The sequence below is a fragment of the Triticum urartu genome, chromosome 7 (assembly GCF_003073215.2).
Source record: "Triticum urartu cultivar G1812 chromosome 7, Tu2.1, whole genome shotgun sequence".
In the NCBI taxonomy this organism is placed as follows: Eukaryota; Viridiplantae; Streptophyta; class Magnoliopsida; order Poales; family Poaceae; genus Triticum; species Triticum urartu.
In genome coordinates, this window is record NC_053028.1 from 612880870 (window position 1) to 612907475 (window position 26606).

Sequence of the window (26606 nt, forward strand, 5' to 3'; positions counted from 1 at the left end):
ATACTAATGATGATTGCACTAGTTATGATGAAAATGTCTCCTATAAACATGTCAATTTTGTGGATGCATTGGGTTTGTAAGTATACACCAAATAGGGAAGATAGGTATTGCAAGAGGCATAAGTACTAAGAAACTAAATTGTTGCAAGAAAGTCTTGATGATTGTGCTGAAAAATTCAATATTTTTCGCGCCCCTTGTGGACTTTGCAATGATCATGGTCATTTAAATCTCCAATGCAAATTGTTTCATGACCGAATCATATCCAAAAATTGTGATAATTTGATTACCCTTGAGCATTATAAAGAGCTTAGTCTTCTTTTGGGGTATGAGGAAATGAAACGTATAACTAAGGGTATTCCAAAGTTTAATCTTGATAGAGTTCTTCGTTTTGATCTAGAGGAAATTTATATGTATTGTGCGGTGAATTGTATTGAAAATCCTTATATTGCCAACTACATAAAGAAAAGAAAACAAATAGAAGATGAAGAGAATACTAATGAAAGGGAAGAGACTTCCCAATATCCTCCTATTATTTCTTATGATGAATCAGGTAACGAGGAGGAGCCTCCTATTCAACCAATCTCATTAATAAGGAGCTCCAAAAAGAGGATTGAACCCACACATGATGAGGTGAAGAAGAAGAAAAGAAAAAGGAAGAGAGGTAAAAAGGTACCCCTCCCAAATAATGGTGCTCCCATTACTATTTTTCCTCATGAAAATATAATTGTGGAAGATAATGATACTTCTTATGATCTTGAAAATCTTTTTGGCACTTTCTTGGAAGAATATGATAATTGCTATACTATTGGTGCTATCCATACTATTTATGATGAGAGTGGTTATGCTTATGATATGAAAAGGCCCAAGCTTGGGGATGCTATGTTTGATGAAGATGATGTTTTTGAGAATATATTTGCTGCAATTAATGTTTGTCCCAAGCTTGGGGATGCTACGTATAATGAAGATGATATTTTTAGTCTCCCAAGTTTTGATATGCAAATTTATAATGATGATAGCATGCCTCCTACCTATGATGATTATTGTGATGATACTTATGCTATAAAAAGTAGTGATTATATTTATAAAACTTGTCATTATTACCCCTTCTCTGAACATTACTGTTTTAATGTGGAAACAATTAATAGTATTCGAGTCTCTTATGATGCTCCCACTATTCCGAACGAGAAGAATTTTGCTTATGTGGAGAGTAATAAAATTTCTGTGCTTGTAGATCATGAAAAGAATGCTTTAGGTGCTGGTTATATTGTTGAATTCATTCATGATGCTACTGAAAATTATTATGAGGGAGGAATATATTCTTGTAGGAGTTGCAATAATATCAAGTTTCCTCTCTATGTGCTTAAAGTTTCGAAGTTATGCTTGTTTTACCTTCCTATGCAAGTTGATTCTCGGTCCCATAAGTTATTTGCTCACAAAAACCCTATGCATAGGAAGTATGTTAGGCTTAAATTTTCTAGTCATATTCTTCATGATGCTCTATTTATGTTTCAATTCTTATCTTTTATGTGAGCATCATTGAAATCATAATGCCTAGCTAGGGGCGTTAAACGATAGCGCTTATTGGGAGGCAACCCAATTTTATTTTTGTTCCTTGATTTTTGTTCCTGTTTAGTAATAAATAATTCATCTAGCCTTTGTTTAGGTGTGGTTTTTATGTTTAAAATTAGTGTCTGTGCCAAGTAGAACCATTGGGAAGACTTGGGGAAAGTCTTGTTGATCATGCTGTAAAAAACAGAAACTTTAGCGCTCACAAGAATTGCTGCCATTTTTATTGGAGAGTGATATTTAGTTAATTCTTTTTGAAGATGATTAATAGATAAATTCCTCAGGTTCAGCAATTTATTTGAGAATTTTATGAGTTCCAGAATTATACGTTTGATCCAGATTACTACAGACTGTTCTGTTTTTGACAGATTCTGTTTTTCATGTGTTGTTTACTTATTTTGATGAATCTATGGCTAGTAAAATAGTTTATAAACCATAGAGAAGTTGGAATACAGTATGTTTAACACAAGTATAAATAAAGAATGAGTTCGTTACAGTACCTTGAAGTGGTGATTTATTTTCTTATACTAACGGAGCTTACGAGTTTTCTGTTAAGTTTTGTGTTGTGAAGTTTTCAAATTTTGGGTAAAGATTCGATGGACTATGGAATAAGGAGTGGAAAGAGCCTAAGATTGGGGATGCCCAAGGCACCCCAAGGTAATATTCAAGGACAACCAAAAGCCTAAGCTTGGGGATGCCCCAGAAGGCATCCCCTCTTTCGTCTTCATTCATCGGTAACTTTACTTGGAGCTGTATTTTTATTCGCCACATGATATGTGTTTTGCTTGGAGCGTCATTTTATTTTATTTAGTTTTGCTTGCTGTTTGAATAAAATACCAAGATCTTAAATTATTAGATGTTAGAGAGTCTTCACATAGTTGCATAATTATTCGACTACTCATTGATCTTCACTTAAATCTTCCGGAGTAGTTCGTCATTTGCTCTAGTGCTTCACTTATATCTTTTTAGAGCATGGTGGTATTTTTATTTTATAGAAATATATGAACTCTCATGCTTCACTTATATTATTTTGAGAGTCTTAATAGCATGTTAATTTTCTTAAAATCCTAATATGCTAGGTATACAAGATTAATAATAAAATTCTCTTATGAGTGTTTTGAATACTAAGAGAAGTTTGACGCTTGATGATTGTTTTGAGATATGGAGGTAATAATATCAAAGTCGTGCTAGTTGAGTAGTTGTGAAATTGAGAAATGCTTGTGTTGAAGCTTGCAAATCCGGTAGCATGCACGTATGGTAAACGTTATGTAACAAATTTGAAACATGAGGTGTTATTTGATTGTCCTCCTTATGAGTGGCGGTCGGGGACGATCGATGGTGTTTTCCTACCAATCTATCCCTCTAGGAGCATGCACGTAGTGCCAAGGTTTTTGATGACTTGTATATTTTTGCAATAAGTATGTGAGTTCTTTATGACTAATGTTGAGTCCATGGATTATACGCACTCTCACCTTTCCATCCTTGCTAGCCTCTTCGCTACCGTGCATTGCCCTTTCTCACATAGAGAGTTGGCGCAAACTTCGTCGGTGCATCCAAACCCTGTGATATGATACACTCTTTCACACATAAACCTCCTTATACCTTCCTCAAAACAGCCACCATACCTACCTATTATGGCATTTCCATAGACATTCCGAGATATATTGCCATGCATCTTTCCACTATCCAGTTTATCATGACACATTCATCATTGTTATATTGCTTAGCATGATCATGTAGTTGACATAGTATTCGTGGCAAACCCACCGTTCATAATTCTTTCATACATGTCACTCTTGATTCATTGCATATCCCGGTACACCGCCGGAGGCATTCATATAGAGTCATATCTTGTTCTAATATCGAGTTGTAATCATTGAGTGGTAAATAAATAGAAGTGTGATGATCATCATTCAACAAAGCATTGTCCCAAAAAAAGAGAAAGGCCAAAGAAAAAAAAGAAGGCCCCAAAAAAATATGTATGAAAAAAGATAAAATAAAAAGGGGCAATGCTACTATCCTTTTTTCACACTTGTGCTTCAAAGTAGCACCATGTTCTTCATATAGTGAGTCTCATATATTGTGCTTCAAAGTAGCACCATGTTCTTCATATAGAGAGTCTCTTGTTTTGTCATTTTCATATACTAGTGGGAATCTTTCATTATAGAACTTGGCTTGTATATTCCAATAATGGGCCTCCTCAAGTGCCCTAGGTCTTCGTGAGCAAGCAAGTTGGATGCACACCCACTTAGTTTCTTTTGTTGAGCTTTCATACATTTATAGCTCTAGTGCATCCGTTGCATGGCAATCCCTACTCCTCGCATTAACATCAATCGGTGGGCATCTCCATAGCCCATTGATTAGCCTCGTTGATGTGATACTTTCTCCTTTTTTGTCTTCTCCACATAACCCCCCTCATTATATTGTATTCCACCCATAGTGCTATATCCATGGCTCACGCTCATGTATTGCGTGAAAGTTTATGAGTTTGAAATTATTAAGGTATGAAACAATTGCTTGGCTTGTCATCGGGGTTGTGCATGATGAGAGCATTCTTGTGTGACAAAAATGAAACATGACTAAACTATATGATTTTGTAGGGATGAACTTTCTTTGGCCATGTTATTTTGAGAAGACATAATTGCTTAGTTAGTATGCTTGAAGTATTATTATTTCTATGTCAATATGAACCTTTGTCTTGAATCTTATGGATCTGAGTATTCTTGCCACAATTAAGAAGAATTACATTGAAATTATGCCAAGTAGCACTCCACATCAAAAACTCTTTCTTTTATCATTTACCTACTCGAGGACGAGCAGGAATTAAGCTTGGGATGCTTGATATGTCTCCAACGTATCTATAATTTTTGATTGCTCCATGCTATATTATCTACTGTTTTGGGCAATATTGGGCTTTATTATCCACTTTTACATTACTTTTGGGACTAACCTATTAACCGGAGGCCCAGCCCAGATTTGTTGTTTTATGCCTATTTCAGTGTTTCGAAGAAAAGGAATATCAGACGGAGTCGAAACGGAACGAAATCAACTAGAGCAGTTATTTTTGGAACGAAAGCCACCCGATGGACTTGGACCCCACGTCAAGGAAGGAACGAGGAAGCCACGAGGGTGGGGGGCACGCCCACCCCCATAGGGCGCGCCCCCTGCCTCGTGGGGCCCTCGTGGCTCCCCTGACGTACTCCCTGCACCCATATATACCCACGTATCCTAAAACTTCCAGAACAGACAATAGATCGGGAGTTCCGCTGCCAGAAGCCTCCGTAGCCACCGAAAGCCGATCTAGACCCGTTCCGGCACCCTGCCGGAGGGGGCAATCCCTCTCACTACAAAAAAATACACTTCCGTGATGATACGTGTTTGTCACAGTAGGTCGCTTTTTTGTCATGCATGTACATCCATGACAAATTTATGACAGAATCAAGATAGTCATACCTGTGCTGTCATAGAAGTGTTCCATGACATTACCAAAATTATCATCACGGAAGTGTCCACTTCCATGACGATAAATCGTGTGTCACAGAAGTGCTTTCGTCAAGGGTGACCGACACGTGGCATCCACTGTAAGGGAACGCCGTTAAGCTATCGGGTCGGGTTTTGGATCCGATAACCCGTTAACAGCCCCGACCAATGGGGAATTTCCATGTGTAAAATTCTTATTGGCCGGACGAAACATGTGTCAGCTCGTCAGTGGGTCAGATAGGCGCCTATGATACGTCGACACGTGGCACGGCCCAACAGAGGCCCATTCCTGTGAAAAGGCCGACCCGTTTGACTTGGTCAAAAGCTGGCGGGCCAACCCATGGAAAGCCTGTTAACAGCCTGTTCGAATATAGCCCATTTACAGCCCGCTAACCCAAGGCCCGTTACGCCCTATCCGAATTATGCCCAGTAGCGTCATCTGGGCCATCCAATATGATTCCAGCCCGTTTTCACTTCTGGCCCATGTATGGCCCATGACGTCTTTTGGCCCATATGAGGCCCTATGTAACTCTTGGCCTACTAACGGCCCGTGGTGAAATTGGCCCGTAATGAACAACGTATCACTTTACACCCATTAACGGCCCGTGGTGAAACTGGCCCGTAATGAAAAGTGTATCACTTTATACCCATTAACGGCCCATTATTCCGTTGGGCCGTTTCCAGCCCATGTTATCTTTCGGCCTTCTCAGACCCCATTTATTCTTGGGCTCATTTCCAGCATTCGTTTACTTACGGCCCGTTACTGTCATTTTCTGCTTGTGGGCCAAATTCAGCCCGTGGTAACAGTCGGCCCGTTTGTGGTCCGTTAATACATTGGGCCGATTTCATAGCGTCATCAAATACGACCTATTAACGATGGCCCGTTATGGTCGGCCCATGAACTGACGATTCCAACTCTAGCCCGTTTACGGCCATAATACGGTCTGTTTGGCCCATGTTTGGTCAATCGATTATACGGCCCGTATAAGGCCCATTGATAATACAGCCCGCAGAAGCCCCATTGTTTCTACAGCCCATAGAAGGCCCATTGTTTCTACGGCCCGTAGAAGGCCCACTGTTTCTACGGCCAGTAGGAGGCCCAGTGTCACTACAGTAAATATTAGCCCATGGTTATTGTGGCCTAGTTTTTAAAAAATAGGTTATTGCAGCCACTAGCTAACCGCGGAAAAAGAACTGCAATGACTACAAGTAAACAAATAAACAAGACAACAAGGAAATAAATACGCAAGCAACTAACGCTAGGCTATCACGGCTATTACACATATTACATCCACTGGGCATCAAAGTTCGCCACCAGTGCAAATATAGGGAACAAAGCAGCATATCATATACACTGGTTGTCAAAGTTGGCGACCAGCGCAAATAAACGCCGCAGCAAAACAAATCCAGAACTGAAACCACTTCAGAAGATCTCAAGAAACAATATCCTGGGTACCCATAATGCTGGCAAGATGCTTAGCAAGCTTATTGGCGCTTAAATCCTCCAGCGCTTGCTGTTGCACCAGAAAATATGCATCTGAATTCTGCAGGGACTTCCTCATTCCTTCAGCTTCCTGTCACAGTACATCTGATCGATGTCTTTCAACTTGAAGTTGAGACTCAAGAAGACGAACTGATTCAGGCAGCGAGTTCGAAGAGCTTGTGCCAGCAGTAGTGGCCAGTAACTCGAACACTACATCAAGACATGACTTTTGGGTTCCCTCACTGTCGTCAAGATAGTTTTTATCAGCTTTCTTGGAGACCAACAGGGATGTCTCACTATCTTGAACCTTATCTGCATTACTTCCTTTACCATTGGATAACGCGGTACTGTTCTCCAATATTTTGTCCGCATTCTAAAAGAGAAACAAGCAGACACATCACATGTTTACCATGTTGTATATGAAACTCATTTTCGTAAATGAGTTCTGTAGTAAAGTGGACAGGATAACAACATGAAACAAACATATATCTATGTACCATGGTCACTTTATGGTCTATATCATTCTAGTTTTTGTTGCCAAATCAAGATAGAGATACAGTTCAAATAATATTTGTTCAAGACAAAGCAGAATAGACAGAATATAAGTGTGGGTAACTATAGAGCAATAACAACACTTGTAATGTGCATGACATGAGAACATAACTGTTTCAATAAAAACTGAAATCAACATAGAGCAGGTGTAACACCCCGGATGTAATTTACCTATTATGTACTCCAACTCTTGCCGTTTCCGGCGCTAAGTTATTTTATTTCCTCGGGTTCAGGTTTTTGTCTCCGTGTGTTGTTGTCGTTGTCATGCATCTCATATCATGTCATCATGTGCATTGCATTTGCATACGTGTTCGTCTCATGCATTCGAGCATTTTCCCCGTTGTCCGTTTTGCATTCCTGCGCTCCTATCTCCTCCGGTGGTCATTTCTACCTTCTTTTCGTTTGTGGGGATTAAACATTTCCGGATTGGACTGAGACTTGCCAAGCGGCCTTGGTTTACTACCGGTAGACCGCCTGTCAAATTTCGTACCATTTGGATTTCGTTTGATGCTCCAATGGTTAACCGAGGGACCGAGAAGGCCTCGTGTGTGTTGCAGCCCAACCCCCTCCAATTTGGCCCAAAACCCACCAAAACCCTCTCCATCATCTAGAGCGTTCGATCACGATCGCGTGGCCGAAAACCGCGCCTCATTTGGACACTCCTAGCTTCCTCTATGCCTATATATAGGTCCTCCGAAATTCTCGGTTCTCCTCCCCCGAAACACTAGTTCCACTCCTTTCCGCGCGGCCGGACACGTCCGCCGGCCGCCGGACACGTCCGCCGCTCGCCCGGGCCAATCAGGGAGCGCCACGTGGCCCCTGAGCCCCACTTTGCCGCCCAGCCCCGCGCCGCCCCGTCCCTCAAGGCCGGCCGGCGAGCCTCGAGACCGGCGCCCCGCCGCGTCCTCCGCCCGATCCGCCGCCGGCGGCCACCATCGCCCCGCCGCACCCGGCGCCGGCGAGCCCTTTTCCCTGCTCCGGCGAGCTCCACGCCGCCTCCCCGACGAACTCCGGTGCCGACCCCGGCGATCCTCGATTCGCGCGCCGGATCCAGATCTGAAACCTAGGGTTGACTCCTTTTTTCCTAAGTCTGCAGATTATATTGCCATGTTCATCATACTATATCTCCGCATCCGTAGCTCCGTTTTGGACATGTAGCATATCAAAATGTTCGTCTCAGAGAGTATATCATTTCGTCTCATTGCATCATTTTCATTTGAGTTCATCTTGATGCCCGAAATGCTGTTGGAAGAGTGCTATTTGAGTTAGTTGTCAGATCTGCTGCACCAAATAGCTATTTGTCATTTTTGCCATGATTAATGTGTGCATGATATGCCTCTGAGCTCTACATGTGTTTTGTTATATGCTTTGCCATCTTTACAGAGGTGCCATCCATGTATTTTTGTGATATGTGTGGTGACTAGCACAAGCTTGCAAAGTGGTGCATTCGTTAGTGCTGATTTCAGGGACTTAGCAATTCCACCAAGTCCTTGATCTGTTTTCATCAATATGCCATATGTTCATGTTGTTTCCTAGTGATTCGTGCCTCTTTTGAGGATAATCAGTAAGGGTGATTTGTTAATCTTGTAGTGCTCTATCCATCCATGCCTTTGTTTGCAATTATGGAGCAACCTAGCTTGAGTCAATCGAGCTCTACTTTTGCTATTTCGTGAATCTGGGCAGATTGTCTACTTGTTAGCGATTTTGCTGAAGATGTTGTAGTTGATCCGTGCATGCTATGTTGTTGTTCTTGCCATGTATAACTTATATAATGTGTATTCTTGATGGGTGTATGCTTAGATTGTCATGCCTTGCTCTGTAGTGAGTGCATCGAGCTCGTAAACATGCCTACTTGATATCTGATTTGCTTGCTCTAGTTTTTCTCTAAGTCTGTAATCTGATTATGTTTTTGCCATGTTCACATGCTTGCAATTGTATTTTGTGATTCCTTTTGGCTCAAGGTCACTAAGGGACTTTTGTTAAGCTCTTTGAGTAGCTCCATGCCATGCTTTACTTTGCCATGTTAAGTTCCTTTAGCATTTAGTTTTCATGCTCCAAAATGTGCTACCTGATCTGAAATTCCAGGCAAGTGTTAATTTCACTAAGTCTGAAACCTGTTTACCAATTGCACTTTTTCCATGCTTGTTTGAACCTGTTAATGGATGAATTGGCCGTAGCTTAGTGTTTATATTTTGTCAAGCATCATGAGTGGATCCCTGCCACGTATTTTGTTGCCATGTTCGAGTGCTGTAGCATAATTATCTTGTTGCATTTAGATGGCTACTTGCTGTTTATCGCAGACCGGTGCCATATTTGATTTGCTTGCCATTTCCAAACCGTGCATCCGATTCTGGTGTTCTTTATATCGATTTCAACAAAAATCACCTCACCTTTCCAGTGGCACACTTGGATTTCCAAGTTGAGGCCAGGTTCTTTCACTCTTTGTCAAATCTTGCATATGCATCACATATCGCATCCCGCATAGCATACCATGTTTCATCATGTTGTTTGAGCTTTGCACGTGGTTGATTGTGTTCCTTTTGCTTGTTTTTCTTGTTTGGGTAGAGTCGGGAGACGAGTTCGCTAACGAGGAGCCCGTTGAGTTTGCTTTCAAGGATCCAGTCAACTCTGACAACTTTGCAGGCAAGATGATCATACCCTCGAAATCACTTCTATCTTTGCTTTGCTAGATGCTCGCTCTTTTGCTATGCCTATGCTACGATGCCTACCACTTGCTTATCATGCCTCCCAAATTGCCATGTCAAACCTCTAACTCACCATGTCCTAGCAAACCGTTGATTGGCTATGTTACCGCTTTGCTCAGCCCCTCTTATAGCGTTGCTAGTTGCAGGTGAAGATTGGAGACCGTTCCTTGTTGGAACATTATTTTCTTGTTGGGATATCACTATATTATCTTGTTATCTTAATGCATCTATATACTTGGTAAAGGGTGGAAGGCTCGGACTTTTTCCTGGTGTTTTGTTCCACTCTTGCCGCCCTAGTTTCCGTCATATCAGTGTTATGTTCCCGGATTTTGCGTTCCTTACGCGGTTGGGTAATAATGGGAACCCCTTGACAGTCCGCCTTGAATAAAACTCCTCCAGCAATGCCCAACCTTGGTTTTACCATTTGCCACCTAGCCTCTTTTTCACTTGGGTTTCCGGAGCCCGAGGGTCATCTTATTTAAACCCCCCCGGACCAGTGCTCCTCTGAGTGTTGGTCCGACCGAGCAGACTGCGGGGCCACCTCGGGGCAACTTGAGGTTTGGTTTTACTCGTAGGATTTGTTTTAACTTGTCTGAGTTGTCTTGTAGAACCGGGATGCCGAGTCTGATCGTAATGTCTCGGGAGAAGGTATATCCTTCGTTGACCATGAGAGCTTGTCATGGGCTAAGTTGGGACTCCCCTGCAGGGATTTGAACTTTCGAAAGCCGTGCCCACGGTTATGGGCAGATGGGAATTTGTTAATGTTCGGTTGTAGATAACTTGAGCCTTAACTTAATTAAAATGAATCAACTTTGTGTGTTACCGTGATGGTCTCTTCTCGGCGGAGTCCGGGAAGTGAACACGGTGTTGGAGTAATGTTTGCCGTAGGTTGTTCTATAGTTCTTCGTTCGTGCTTTGCCTTCTCTCCTCGCTCTCTTTTGCGAGCAGGTTAGCCACCATATATGCTAGTCGCTTGCTGCAGCTCCACATATTACCTTACCTTACCTATAAGCTTAAATAGTCTTGATCGCGAGGGTGCGAGATTGCTGAGTCCCTGTGGCTCACAGATTACTTCCAAACCAGATGCAGGGCCTGATGACTCCGTTCTAGATGATGCGCTTGAGCTCAAGTGGGAGTTCGACGAGGACTCACGCCGTTACTATGTGTCTTTCCCTGATGATCAGTAGTGGTGCCCAGTTGGGGCGATCGGGACCGTGTCGCATGTTGGGTTGATCTTTTATTTTGGTACCGTAGTCGGACCATGAGTGATTGGTTGATGTAATGCTATTTACGTACTTTGTTTGACGTGGCGAGTGTAAGCCAACTATGTACCTTCCCTTTTATTATCTATTTACATGGGATGTTGTGAAGATTGCCTTACTTGTGACATTGCTTTCAATGCGGTTATGCCTCTAAGTCGTGCTTCGACACGTAGGAGATATAGCCGCATCGAGGTCGTTACAGCAGGTTACAACAGCAAACCAGTTAAAGAAACAAGTTTAAAACATACCTGTTCCGCCATTGGAGTTTCAATTCCATCCTTCAAATTTGAAAATAGTTGGTATGAGTAAATACACTCATGCAAGAGCAAAGGAGTATGAACCATAGCTACAGAACCTGACCTGAGAACAAATCTTCTTCTCCTTTAAGCGTTGAGTTGGGATTCGGAGTGGTGGTCCTCGTGCTTTGGGCACTGCAGTTCCCTTACTAACTGCTCGTGTTTGGGTGCTCTGTGGTGGAGACGGTGCTGTGTCAACTGGAACTGGGTTACTATCTGCCGGGGTTGGGGTTAGAACGGGTGTAGCTGGTTCTCTGTCCAACTGGGTAGTGGTACAATCTGCGAGAGTCTGGGTTATGTGTGGTGGATCTGGTCCTTGGGCAAGTACATCCGTGGTTCTATCTGCATCAACTGGTAGCACTATCTTTTCTGAAGACCGTGTTGTTACTCCCTTAGATACTGCCATCACGCTCTCCAATTCAAATGGCTGATAAACAAGAAAAGTAATTGAAAGTATAGACATTGTATGATAGACAGGTGCAATGGATAGTGGCGAATAAAAGAGGGCATGAAATAATTCATAATTATGTTGTCTAACCAAACAGGATAGCATGACACAATTTCACATATATGATGGCTAACTAAATAGGATAGCATGACACAATTTCACATTATGATGGCTAACTAAAAAAGATGGAAAGACATAGTTCAAAATATGAGACTATGTAAACAGGATGACATGACATAACTATATAATGTGTTTATTAAATAGGTTGGCATGCCATAATTCACATACATTCACGGATAGAATGCCATAATTCAAAATATGATGACTGTAAACACTAAACAGGATGAGATGATATAACTATATGATGTCTTTATTAAATGGGTTGTCATGCCATAATTCAGATAGATGATGTGTATGTACTATGTAAACATGATGGCATGATATAATTCAAATATATGATTTATATAGTAAGCAAGTAAGCAGATGGCAATCCATATATGATGTAAAAACTAAGCAATGCAAGACAACATGCATGACATGGGTAATATAACCCTGCCAAGTTTGAGCATAGACCTCAGGGGGAAAATAGGACTGGTCATCAGTCTCTGAATCCTCCTCTGAGGAGCTCTCTGTAACCAGCAAGATGTCTGCTTCAGCAGGTAGCATTGTCTGCTCTGAATACCTTGTTTTCACTCCAGATACTTCGATCACCGCTTCAAATGGCTGATGCACAGGAAGAGTAGTTGAATATACAAACGTTGTCGACAAATGGAACACGTAATACAAAAAAATGATAGCATGATATAATTCACATACATGATGATTGGCTAAACAGCATGGCATTGCATAATTCACATATATAATGCCTTTGCAACAAGATAGCATTGTATAATTCACATATATAATGTCTTGCAACAAGATGGCAATGCATAATTCACATATATGGTAATTAGACACTGAACAGGTGGCATTCACACAAAGCATGTCTAAACTAATCAAATGACATAGCAATGCGAGACACCATACGCACGATATGAGCAACATAACCCTGCTAAGTTAGAGCATACACCTCAGGGGGGGAATAGAATTGGTCATCTGTCTCTGAATCCTCCTCTGAGGAGCTATCCGTAACCAGCGAGATATGCGCTTCGTCAGATAGCATAGTCTGCTCTGAAGACCTTGTTTTCACTCCAGAATTTGCCATCACCGTGTCAAATGGCTGATGCACACGAAGAGCAGTTGAATGTAATAACATTTTTTACAAATGTAATATGTAACCAAAAAAGGATGGCCTGATATAATTTACATATAAGATGACTGGCTAAGCAGGATGGCATTGCAAAATTCACATATATGATGCCTGGCTAAACAAGATGGCGTTGCATAATTCACATAAACGATGAATAAACTAAACAGATGGCATTCGCACAAAGGATGTCTAAACTAAGCAGATGACATATTTGATGTATAAAGTAAGCAATGCAAGACACCATATGCATGATATAACCAACATCAGCATGCCAAGTTAGAGCGAAGACCTCAGGGGGTAAATAGGAGTTGTCTTCTCCTTCTGAATCCCCTCAGAACAGATGTCTTCCTCTCGATTACAATCCGAAATGCGTGGAGGGGGCTGCCTTTGCGCCTACCATGGAGCGACGTCTGCATGAAATTTTATTGCCACGCAAGGCTCGTCTCTTTTGCTCTACATGTTCAGTTCCATTGTTTACAATAACTGTCATGCATAGGAATAAAACATAGTGAGATTATGTAAGGAGTGCATGCAGAAATCCAGAGTGATGGTAGCAACCTGTGGATAGACCCAAAACCAATAATAGCAGGCAGATAATGGCTTCAGTTAAAAATACAGATAATGGCTTCTTTACTGTTTGTTTCCCACCCAACATGAAACTCATAGTAGACACCGGAGATTAACCAGATAGTAGATAGATACTATTGATAGCGGCCCCGATATGTACCCCACAACCATTTAAAAACTCAAGTTTGACCATTAGTTTGGAGCTGACTCAGAGTCTAATCGGTGAACAAGACGACAAAGTAGCATGTAATATTAAGCGATGCATAACGTAAGCAGACACGAAAGAGTGAGACCTCTCTTGCGGACCCGTGTACTCCTCGAGGTCATCTGCTCGGTTGATGATGGTAGTGCAGTTTTCATGGCTGCCAGCGGCGGGGAAGAAGATCTGAGGCGGCGAAAGACAGACTGGAGGCTGGATCCCTGCTGTGCTGGACCCTTCTGTCGTTGGAGCAGCTGAGCTGGGGTGGACGACGACGCAGCAGGAGCGGGACAAACCACGCAAGGTTTTCTTTGACAACTATCTGTAAGAGAAGTAATTCTGTAAGGGCTCGTTTGAATTGGAGGATTCCAACAATGCAGGGATAGGAAATAGACAGGAATAGGATAGGAATGCACGTGCAAAACAGAGAATTTCAAAACACAGGATTTCTGCCAATCTGGGTGTTTGATTCACAACAATTGGAAGATCACAGGATGCAAAGAAGCATGGTGACATTAAGTCAAATCACAAGAAAATGTACGGTTATAATGCTATTATGCTACTATCTCTTAGTCTTGTGCTTCATGAATAGGAATTTGAAAAGGAGGACAAGTGAAAATTAAAATTCCTACGTTTTTTCTTTCAAGGAGACACTAAAGGAACAAATCCGTGTGCTCAGTGAACAATATATATAACATGTAGAGTAAAAAAGAGATGCAACAAGTGTAGAACCTCTTTGGTGAAGCCATGTTGATCTCAGCGTGATTGGGTTGGCCGGTGAGGATGCTCCGGCTGACTTGGCTGTCGGAGGAGGGGAAGAAGATCTTAGGCGTCTGGAGATGGAGCCCGAGGTACTGCTCCGCTATGATGGAGGGTTTCGTCGTTGGAGCAGCTCCGGTGAGTTGTACGACGCCGAGGCTGAAGCAGGACAAGAGAGACAACGAACAATGTTAACCTGAGTGGAATTCTAATAGCATCTCCAACACATGACGTAAAATACATAACCACAAAGTGCTAGATGTAAAATACATCAGCCGCTCATCTCTGAACTTAACTGTCGAAACTGAACTTAACTGTCGAAACTGAATTTTGCTGTCGAAACTGAATTTTGCTGTCGAAACTGAACGCACTAGCAAGGTGAGGCTACACGTCGATCGACTGACTTTTTCATCTCTGGTCAGTCAATTTTGCAGCCGTTGGATATGAAATCAAGGGCCTGCGGTTCATCTTCAACCTCCGCCCCCCTGAGTCGGCCAAACAGCAACCCACCGCCGCCCGCGGCCGGTGGTGCGCCGCCCCGCCTGCCCCGAAAACACTCCCCACCGCCGGTCCACCGCCGCCCCGGCCATCCCTCTAGGCCACCCCGTGGTGAGCTTTTTCTCCGGCGATACCCACGCCAACGCCCTGCCACCGCCGGCGACCACCGCCCCCATCATGAACCCTAAGATAGATAGTGGGGTATCTCTCCGGCAAGCCCCCCTCCCCACTGCGGCTGGTTCTTCCCTCACCCCGGCGAGCCCCCCCCCCCACCACCACCTAAAAATCGACTGACCCAAAAGTCAATTCAGTCGACTGAAGTGTAGCTAAATCGGAGCAGCATCGCAAGCAAGAGCAAGAGCGAGAGCAGCAGCGCGAGCAAGAGCAATAGCAAGAGCAGACCAGGCAGGGGACCGAGAGCAAGAGCAGAGCAGCAGCACGAGCAAGAGCTAAGCAGCAGCAGGTCCTACTGATGTGGGCGTCGCCGCCGAGGGAGCGGCGCCGTGGAGGAAGTGGCCGGCGACGCCGCCGTGGATGGAGCCACGCCGTGTCGGCTCGGGATCGAGCGCCGGCAGCACCGTGAGATCAAATCAAGAAGAAAATGCGGCGATTAGTGTACAACCTCTTTGGTGGCGCCGATTAGGCTGCAGCTTCATCCGAGGAAACGGTGATGATGATGCTCTTCCGGTGGTGCAGGTGAAGACGGCGGTGTGGGAATGGAGGTGGCGCGAAAGACGAGGGGAACGTCGGGGCAGCTCCTTGGAGGTGGAGGACGGGGTGGCTGAACCAGCGGACGATGAGATCGACGACGGATTCTCATCCGGTACGGTGGATGAGGGACGTCGAGGTGTTGCTGTGGACGACGTCGTCGGGGAAGAGGCTCCGGCTGGATGGAGGACGGAGCAGGGTGTGGGGTTTCGTCGCGGGTTTTCGCGGCCTCGATGTACGAATGGGTGGGCAGATGGGATGGCAGTGGGGAACCATGGCTTAGAGACGCGCTTGTCCGAAATGTGGGGTAAGCTATGAAAGTACCCCCACCGATCTGAGGCGGTTCTTTTGGTTCAGGGGTACCACGGGCATTTCGCGTGTCTGGATTTCACAGGAGGTGGGAGTTTTCGCGCGCGTTGTAATTTCGGAATAGCAAGGCGCGAGTTGAGATGGAGGGAGTTGTCGGTGCACAACGAGACTAAGATATATCTTAAATATTTCAGGCTAACAAGGCGCGGGTTGAAATTTCCGGACAAGCCTAACGTGTACTGTCCCAAATCAATGCGCCCTACAAATGTCATTCAAAACTTTGAATTCATGTTATGTTCAATTAAAATATTTCGCTACGTGTATAATGCATGCAACCTACTACTCAAATGAACGTTTTAGTGCATTCCAAACGTATATACTACCGCTTCAATATGAACTAAATTTGAATTCGTTTCTCTATTTGAATAAGATCTACAGTAATGATTGTTGTGAAGTCAAAGCATTTGAATTCGTTTCTCTGTTTTAATAAGATCTACAATCATCATTATTGTCAAGTTAAACCATCGTTCGTGTATTATCTTCACAGCACAGCACATGATTAGTCTCGAGTTACATATGAACTATGTGTACTCCTATATGAACTCCAACTAGATTTTTTGAATCCACTTTATTTCGATTTCAAATCACATTACATTTCTAGCTCTAGCTAGATCTTCATAATCTAAACCATGTCTCATATGTATAATGTGTTTATCATATTATGTATGGTGCCCCGCCCCCTACGCCTACAAGTATTTAGATGTGAGTTGCAAACACCACACATTACCACAAATTCAAATAAAATGTGAGAATGTTCGATATATAGTATTGTTTAGATTGTTTGATATTTAGTTGTAAGCTGCGAACGCCACACATTATCACAAATTCAAATAAAATGTGAGATTGTTTGATGTATAGTATGGTTTAGATTGTTCGGCATTTAGCTGTGAGTTGCAAACGCCATGCATTATCACATTATGGTATAACATGTGCACAACACGTGTATCACCGCTATATTCATGCATGCAATGTTTAAAACACTATGATCTCCTATTCAAATATATGAATCCGCTTTCATATCAAATTATGATCTTTGTTAGTCTCTTACACCCACACAATCCTCTAACCTTTGTAGCTACCACTAACTTTCTCTCGTGCATGCACATGCCCTCCTCGCCCTCCCCCTCCCTCGGCATTCTATCCACCTGGCACATTCATTTTTTTTCTTTAGGTCGTTCTCCCAGAGTCTCCACAACTCCTTTCCGACACACACCGATCGATAAACCTCTCCAGCGGTGCCTGCCTACAACATACAAACACACCTTCAATCTCCTCCTTTATGTGTCCTTGCCTCGTGTCTCTCATACGGTCAGACACACGTGTAAACTCTCGCCCCTCTTTTCATCGCTCTCACAACCGCACACTCCTCCCCCTATCTAGCTAGTAGTTGGGCCTCTCGCACCACCTCCTAGCTCCATTCTCTCTGTCTATCCGTCTCGCTGGGCCTTATTTGCCTCTAACAAATGGACGTACACCGACCGATCTCTCGCTATACATATAGCTAGCTAGGTCCTTATAACTCGTTTTTACCCACAAGTCAATCGATCTACCTCATTAGTTGTGTCTCTCCCTTCCTCCGACAAACAACAATTGATCTACCGATCTAGTTAGGTTTGCTTGCCAAACACATGGTTCCCCTTCATCATCCATGGATGCGTCCCGACAGATCTATCACGCACAGGCACACACAGAAACACATCCCCACTCTTATTGATAACATTGCAGTTCCACCCTCAGTTTGTCTAGTAGGCCTCTCCCACCATCTTCGAGAAGCAACTCCATCACCCATCCAGCACTATACCCCTCTCCCTCCCTCTCCCTCCCTCTCTCCCTCCTCTCTCTCTCTCTCTGTCCCATCATATTTCCCGTCCTTCAGTTATGTATGGATGTCGACCTATCTCCCTCAAGACATAGCTGGGTCTCTCCTTCTCAACACATATACGAGTCGTTCTACCTCTATAGCTAGGCCTCTGCCTACCCCTCCCACCACCCCCCTCCCCCCACACACACACACCGATACATCAAGCGCTCTAGTCATGTCTCCCTGCCACACACAAACTTGACGTGTGCCCTCTAACGTTCCAGTAGGCTAGTCGCCCTATATCTTTGACTTGTACACACAAACAATTTCGATGGCTCTCTTCATCGATATCGCACCCACCCACTTGATCCTCTCTTTGACTCTATCGACAGCTATGACCCCTCCCTCTCTTCTCATGGATTGCCCAACCCTCTATGTATGATATGGATAGGCCTCCATTTCACACACATTGCATGCAAAATTTTGTTTGAGATGTCATCGACACATATTCCCACAAATAATTCACGAAATCAACCCCCCACCCCACCCCCCACCCCAAACCAAAAAACACTCACGAACTCGGTTTGTATCTCTCTCACACACCGCACGTAGTTGGGGGACGTGCACGAAGAGAAGAGGTGCATGCACGGCGCACGTACTCCCGTCTCTTTCCCAACCACACCCGCGCGGGTACACGGTGGAGCTCATTTCTGTACGAAAAAGGCAGCCCACGTGGTAATTTGGCACGTGTACTGGTTGTCCACTTGGTGGAGAGAGGATCGTCTACCACGGGTGAACAAACAAATTGCGACTTGACGTGTTATGTTAAAAAAAGAGGCAAACCATGTGGGGCCTACCTTAGAGGCAAGGCTCTATACACTGGAGTACTTTTGATGTGTCCCGTCAACTCGCAGAATGAGAAGCTTGCTTAGTACGCCGTCTCCCCTGCCCACGGGTGCGGTGGCTCGCAGGATGAGGTGAAGCTTGCTTACCACGCCTTACGCCCGCTCCCTCACCCACGCGCGCGGTGGCTCGCAGCCCGAGGAGAAAATTTTACTACTCCCTCCGCTTACTCCTCGTCCCTACTACCTTGGTTATAGAGATTATACTATCATATTGTTTGGAATATATATGTCCTTTAGTAGATTTTCAATATGAACTACTAGTACATACTCCAAACACTGATGTATATAGACGTATTTTAGAGTGTAGATTCACTCATTTTGCTCCGTATATAGAACTCTCCCTCGCCACTCGACCCTCGCCCACGTGGTGGACGTGCAGCAATTCATTCGGTCTCATATAGCCAGAACGATATATACTGCACTACCATTATTGCTCGACTTCCCGAAGAGGCAAAGAGCCAATCGCAAGGTTAATATCTTGGAGATGCCAAGCGCAAGGTTATAGGAGAACGAGTAGTAGGTGCCGCGTCATTTATAAATAAAGTTTTTTTTTCTTCAGTGGCACATACGCAATATGATAGGTTCATATGGAGAGAAAAGGAAACCACTCCACTATATACATAGTCAGGACGGGCCAGCCTACACGGTTGCTTGCTGGGGTTGCTCTCTTCACACTCTCTCACATAAAACGACTGTGGCCACATCTCTAACATCTCGGCGGATCACGTCCGCTTGGGGAAGGGGTGGATGCTTAGTGTAGATGCGGTGGCTGTCGCCGACGGCGAAAAATCACTGTCGGCACGTCCCGATCAGGGGTCCTCGCTGTTCTCTCTCACAAAGCCAGTGAGGTTGCCTTCGTCCCTTGCTCACTGCCGTGATGTGGGCAGTTGCCGCCTCCCGCCGCCCTCCTCAAGGTTGAGCTACGTCCCTCAGGTACAACTCCCTTTACAGCCGGCTTGCACCACTGCTCCAGCTGCCCACATCACTCCCTGTGGATATTTCTCTACTTCTTTGCCCCGCACATACCTCTACTGGCTTCTACGTACTGTATTTGTGATGAGTTTATGTCTCATCAACTAGTCCCAGTAATCTTATTCTAATCACGCTTGTTCAATTTCTTTGCCACAGGGATGCTCATCTCGATTTTGGTGAAACTGCACAAAATGATCCGTTGGTCAAAAGGTTGCAAACTTCATTTATTAGGAAGCTCGAACGTTGCCAGAAAATTGAAGCCTGGTCAGGGTTCACGGTTCAAGGGCTAGGGACTGCATGGATTGTTTTTTTCTTTAGCTGCCTCTGTTCCAAAATAAGTGTTAACTTTAGTAGTAGTACAACTTTGTACCAAAGTTTGCACAAAGTTGAGAAACTTATTTTGGAACGGAGGGAGTACATATTTGCTATGATCTGTCAATCATTGAGATGCAATAGCATGCATGTTAGTCTCCTTTGTATTTGATGAAATGTTGCAACGGGCAACCTTGGACGCAAGATACATGTAACAGAAGCTGGAAGCTTCATAGCATTGTACAAATTTATCTCGCTGATAAATTACAGTATGTACTATACTAGTACTTCCTCCGTTCCTAAATATAAGTCTTTGTAGAGATTTCACCATGAACCACATGCGGATCACTGAGCCTGCGTGTTTTCACTGCTCTTGCACGCCTCCGCTGTAAGAATGGAGAAAATTGTAATCTAGTAGGTATACCTCCTTTCGCCGAAAGCGTGGGACATCCAGCAGTCCTACGACCTCAGTAATAAAGACCAATGAGCCGTCAAATCACATAGACCCAGCAGTAAGTTGGACGGATGAAGCAACCATCACTCTTGCGCCAGTGAGAGGTCGCATCCGCTCTGCCCGGGCATGAATGCGGCACCGATTCTTTGGAGCGGCACTGACCGTTTCAGGCGGGAAGCGCGCGCGGGCGATGGAGGGGCTTTGGGTGGGCCAGGCTGTCAGGAGCGGCCGTGGCAGCTGTCTGCATGTCCCTACCGAACACGCCCGAAAACGAGAGGATGCACCGACTCTCGCGGCTAAAATCGTACACTACACAACATCTCTCTGTAGGAGTAGGTTGATCTGTCGCTCTCTCTAACACACACATGGTGTTAAACACACACGCACATACACACGCGCGCGCGCACGCACGCACCTTGGTCCCGTTGCACCTTCTAATGTGACTTATTACACCTAGACAGAGGGAGTAGTAAGTATACGAGATACGGTGGCACACTGACTTAAGTCGAATACAAGTGCCCAAAATTTGTGTGCATGTTATAATAAGGATTTAGGAATGTATAAAAGGTTATTTCCCTCTCGTTGAACATAACGGGAGGGTTGTGTAGCTGGTTAGCCTGTTCGCTCATCAAACTTGAGGTCTCGGGTTCGATAACTACACTTGAGCATAATTTGTGCCAGGAGGATTCTTTGACTGGTCAAAATGTTTTCTAGGGTTTGCACGCTTCACACTCTCTCTCTAGTATATATATACACGCTGGAGCCTCAACGCTTGTAGTTGCTCTCTTCACACTCTCTCGCCCTCTCCCGCTGGAGCCTCAGCGCTTGTAGTTGCTCTCTTCACACTCTCTCGCCCTCTCCAGATCTAAACAAGACTTCGTTGGCCTCTCTCTCCCCTCACTGCTGCTCAAAGAGCTGGCAGGATCCGTCCGCCGGGAAGGGAAAGGAGGCTTAACGCTGTCACCGTCGGCGAGGGACTACCGGCACAGCTGTTCACTTTGCACCCAGCGGCAGCGCGGGAGGGCCTCCGACCCCTTCTTCTTCACCGCCGTCCCGTCGCCCGCTGAACCACGCCCCAAGAACCTTAAAGTATAATTTACTTACTCCACATGCATTGCTCTAGCTGCATGTATACCATGAATCTAGGACGTGGTTCAAAGAGGAAAGGAGTGGGAAAAGTTGTATATAGCATGAATCTCGGACGTGGTTCAAAGAGGAAATGAAGGAGGAAAGTTGTATAGCATTAATCTAGGATGTGGTTCAAAGAGGAAAGGAATGGGGGAAAGTTGTATCGCATAAATCTAGGACGTGGTTCAAAAAGGAAAGGAAGGGGCGAAAGTAGTAGTTCAAAAAGGAAAGGAAGGGACAAGGCTGTAGAGTTTGAGCAGGACTAGATTTGCTGCGCTCACATAGGGAAAGGCGCCTGATAACAAAACTGGGACCAACACGGACTGACACGGAGTTTTTTAGTCCCTACACCAAAATGTCCCTGTAAACAAACACCCTCTAATAATGCCGCTACAAAATTGATGCAATGCCACAGTTAAAAGCTAATTACATGTTTAACGAATTTTATTGTTAATATAATCTCTATGTTAATATTAATCAATGCCACCGTTTGAGAAATGCTACTGTCTTGCTTTCTTTCCCATTTAGATAAGGTAGATGCTTCTTTTTGTTGGCTTCTGTGTCATCCACCGTTATTGACCACTAATTGTTTCCTTCGCACCTCTGTGTAAACAGGGTTATCTGCTTCACCTCGTTGCCATTGTGACCTTTTGTTGCACTGCACAAAACACTTTTGTTTTAAGAGTGTTTTGTGCAGTTCAACCAAAATGTCACACCGACAATGTTGCTTGATTGCTTGATCTTAGTGGAACTGCACAAGAGGAGATCTTACTTCCTATCCGTTAAGGCGAATTTGGTTCAGATCTTCTTCTTGTGAGTTGTTTGAATTCCGCATCATGAGAGGTCAGTACTAGCCTTCTTTCACATGATTCTGCAGTGTGCATTCATATGTTGTGCTACTTGTACGATAATGTTGCTTGATTTTAGTGAACTGCACAAATGGAGACAAGACTTCCAATCTATATGCGCACCGTAATATCCCATTGAGGTAAGATAAGGATATTTCACAACTGCTGGCCTGTATTTTGCCACTTTCATCAGAAAATTAAGTTTAGTACTATACTTGTGCTCCCTAATTGACATGCCAAATCTTACATTGAAGGCGAAGCTTGTTTGTTATTGAACCAAGTGATGAAGGGGAAGAACAAGGGGAAGAAAAACAAAAATCAACTCCCGGTGCTGTAATGAAGCACTGGAACTATGATGGCACAAGTAATGATATAGTTTTGCATCTTAATTTATTGCTATGGCTGGAACGAGCAACTGTTTTGCCACTGATTTCATGTCACTCTTAATGTAATATGTAATTATCTCTACTTGTGCAAACATGGATCTTCTTTGAAGATACCATATATTTTAGTGGAACTGCACAAGAAGATGTTGGGAACATTAAACTAATCGAGGAGTATATAGTAAGCTTGGCCATCACCATAGATGCTTCATCTGTATGCTCTACACAATAAGCCTCCTGACGAAGGTTGGTACTCGCCCACTGATTTCATCCATATGATTGAGCTTTGTCATCTCTATTGGTGTTGTGCTACTATTTAGATACTGTCATGAAAAAGTGGTATTGTCCTTGAGAAGTGCTTCATCTGTGTTGTTTTAAATATTTCCTTTCCTTTTTTTCGAGCAAATAGTGATGCTAGCATTTAGTAGTCCTCTTGTCGTTGCACAATAGGATCATCTTCCTCTGAAGAAGAATATGGAGTACGTGAAGTGACTAGTTCCAATTATGCCAGGATGAAGAAGCCCTGTCTATCTTATCATCAGAAGGAGCAGTTGAAGGATGGTTACATTACTCCCCACAAGACCAAACTAACTTTAGCTCGGAAGGACTGACAAAATCTCCATTTTTTTGCTGTTGTTCTAGGATTCTTTCTGGTGAGTTCCTTTTTCTAAAAGTGTGCTCTACATGGACCATGTATGTGCCTGTTGAGACTGTCAATTCATAGTACAATTTGCTCTATACTAATCACTTTTTTTGTATTTGTGCAAACAGGGGTGCTCAGCTTGATTTCAATGGGAACTGCACAAAATGTTCATGAATACATCGAATCATTCATTTCCACCACAAGAAAGGAGGTGTCGATAAGTTCAAGGCGGTGCAACATATAAGGGCGAAATCATACAAGCTACGCGTGAATTTGGTTGATTTTGGTGGAACTGCACAAAAAGAACAGCTGGTTTATTTAGCACGAGGTGCCATGTCAATGTCCGAACTGATGGCAAACCCTGTCCATTCCACAATCGCAGGCATTTGATATTTTGGAATGGGACAACCTTGTCAAATTTTGCTCATTGATTTTAGCAAGACATGTGTTTGATATTTTCGAATGGGACGCCCTTTGCTGTCAGCAGCGTTGATCAATTTTTTTTATTCTTTAGTTGTGAAGTAAATATTGCCTCTGACATGTGAGTCGCTGAGATGCATAATCATCGATTGTTTTGAATGTTCTTTATGGATTGCCAGGCCTGTGTGTTTGATTGCAACGTACAGAAATGCTAAAAAGCTGCTCAAACTCTTTGTACTCCTTCTGTTCCTTTTTACTTCGCACATTGTGAAAGTGCATACTTTTTTGTATAAGATTGGTCAAAGTAGAGATACTTTGACTGCAGACAAAACTTGTATGCAGACTAGAAAGGACCGGAGGGAGTACATGTGAAACTGCTGCAAACGAGGTGATCACCCTAGGAATAATGCTAGTACGTATTGTTTTGCATGTTCATCCAATGCCAGTGATACAGGAATTCGAACTAATCGAAATAAATTCATTCATACACGACCGGATTTCATATAAACATGCTGGATTTCATTACATTTCAACTATAAAGGGGTGCGCTGGATGTATAATTAATTAACCGGCCTAGATTGTCATAGCGATTAGGGAAACTAGGAGCCCAATGATCAGGATCACCACATGACAAACACCTTTCTTCTTGTCATTCTTCTTCTTGAAGTTCGTGTGTTGCACAGCCTTGTTCTTACCATCAAACTTTGCTTTACCATCAAACTTGCCCTTGTTCTTGAACTTGTGGGGCCGGAAGTTCTTCTGTACCATATTGGCACTAGATCCTCCCTCAATTCCTCAAGCATGTGTGTCCTTTGCTCTCGCCTTTTCTTCCACATCAAGAGTGCCAATGAGATCCACGAAGGAGGAATCTTGGTGATGAAGGAAGTATAATTAATTAACCGAAGCTACCCACTATGTCCCGCTGAGCCGAACAGAAGCTTCAGTGACTTAAATGTAGGTGCAGTTGCGTAACTAACATGTGGCCTGTTGGGCCCACGTGTCAGTCAGCCAACTACACCAACAGTTAAGTAGAAGCAGCGTTATTCTCCAGCAGAACTCCCCAACTCCACATCACCGCCAAGAAGCTAACCGGCCGTCAATGGTCAACCCGCCTAGCTTGGCTTCAACAGGAGGGTAGCAGCGGTGGCCTTACTTGGACCCGAGTGGCGGCGACCTACCGTGTTCTACTCTTCCTCGTTTTCTGTGTGGCGCGGCCTCGTTGGCAGCGGGGCGGGGCCTCGGCGGAGCCGGCGATGTCCTCTGTCTCGTTGCCGGCGGGCGGCGCCTCAGCAGAGCGGTGGAAATCCTCCCCTGCGTTGCCGGCAGGGTGGGTCCTCGGCTGACCCGGCGATGTCCTCTTCCTTGTTGTTAGCGGGGCGTGGCCTTGGCGGAGCCGGCGGTGTCCTCCGCCTCGTTGTTGGCGCCGCGGGGCCTCGGCGGAGCAGGGCCTCGTCGACGCCAGTGGAGCGGGGACTCATCGAAGCCGGCATTGTCCTCTGCCTCGTCCTCGGTCTCGCCAAACAGCGCCTCGCCCGCTTCATCGCCCTCTTTGCTAGCCTCTTTCTAGGCGGCCGCAGCCTCCGCCACCCGCATGCTGTACCGCCAGCGCTCGAGGCGGCCCTTGCGGGCGGAGCGGTATGAGTCAAACAGCGCCTCCTGCTCCGCCCGCTCCGCGGCGATCTGCTCCTCCGCCTGCAGGTGCTCCTGGAGGAGGTGGTGGTTGTAGGTGGCGTCGGCCTGCGCCTCCCGGAACTGCTCCTGACGCATCTGCCTCGCACTGTCCATATATTGGGCACGGGCCTCGCCGATGGTCATGGTGCAATGCACCGGCGAGGATGGCGCAGAGGAGGGGGTTGGCGCCGGATCGTCGACTACCATGTTCTCCATTGGGACGCTGTCGTCCTCCGGCTTCCTGCCGGCCAGCCGGTCGGCAGAAATGGCTGCTATCTCCTTGTTGCCCGTCGCCCGCCCGTCCCGAAAAGCGCTGGAGCGCGAGGAAGCCATGGTGGGCAGTAGTGGTGATAGGAGAAAGGGAACGGATGCAGATGACTGCAGCTATGGCCGGCGCAGTGGTTTATATAGCAATGGTGGGCGGGTGGAGGGACGGACGTGTGGCGCCGGAGTAGCCGCCTCGGCAACCGCGTATCATTAATGTGGGTGGCAGATGGACGGACGGACGACACTTGTGTCATTTGAAGGCGGAGCAATCGCCTACACCGGGAAGCGGGGTGGGCGGCACTGACTGTTTCGGGCGGAAAGCGCGCGCCGGTGAGGAGATGACTTTACTTGGTGAGGATGACAATGGGGACCCACCAGGTCCATAGCCTCACGTACGCAAGTGCCTCCTTATTATATATATGTGTGTGTGTGTGTGTGTGTGTGTGTAAAACTATACTCCCTCCGTCTAGGCGAATAAGTCGTATTAGAAGGTGCATCACGACCTAGGTGCAAGCAGATTGGTGGAAAAGAAGAATATTTCTCTCTTCTAAACACAACATTTAATCACAACAGTTAAGAGGATGCCTTATTAGCTACCCATGCAGGCCATCGTAATTCATAGCATGCAAAGCGCTTTTATTTCTTGCCTAATAACCGCATG

The 26606-nt window shown here is 44.8% G+C and overlaps 1 protein-coding gene across 1 annotated transcript in view; it reads right to left on the reverse strand.

The window, feature by feature from the left end:
- The window catches only part of LOC125519176, a gene marked incomplete at its 3' end in the record, with an annotated part of 60595 nt that extends 34584 nt beyond the window's left edge, over positions 1 to 26011 (reverse strand). Inside the window, exon 1 of the mRNA XM_048684052.1 lies at positions 25883 to 26011. Within this exon, the coding sequence (XP_048540009.1) occupies positions 25883 to 26011 (129 nt within the window). The remainder of the gene's footprint in view (positions 1 to 25882) is intronic.
- Positions 26012 to 26606: the final 595 nt, after the last annotated feature.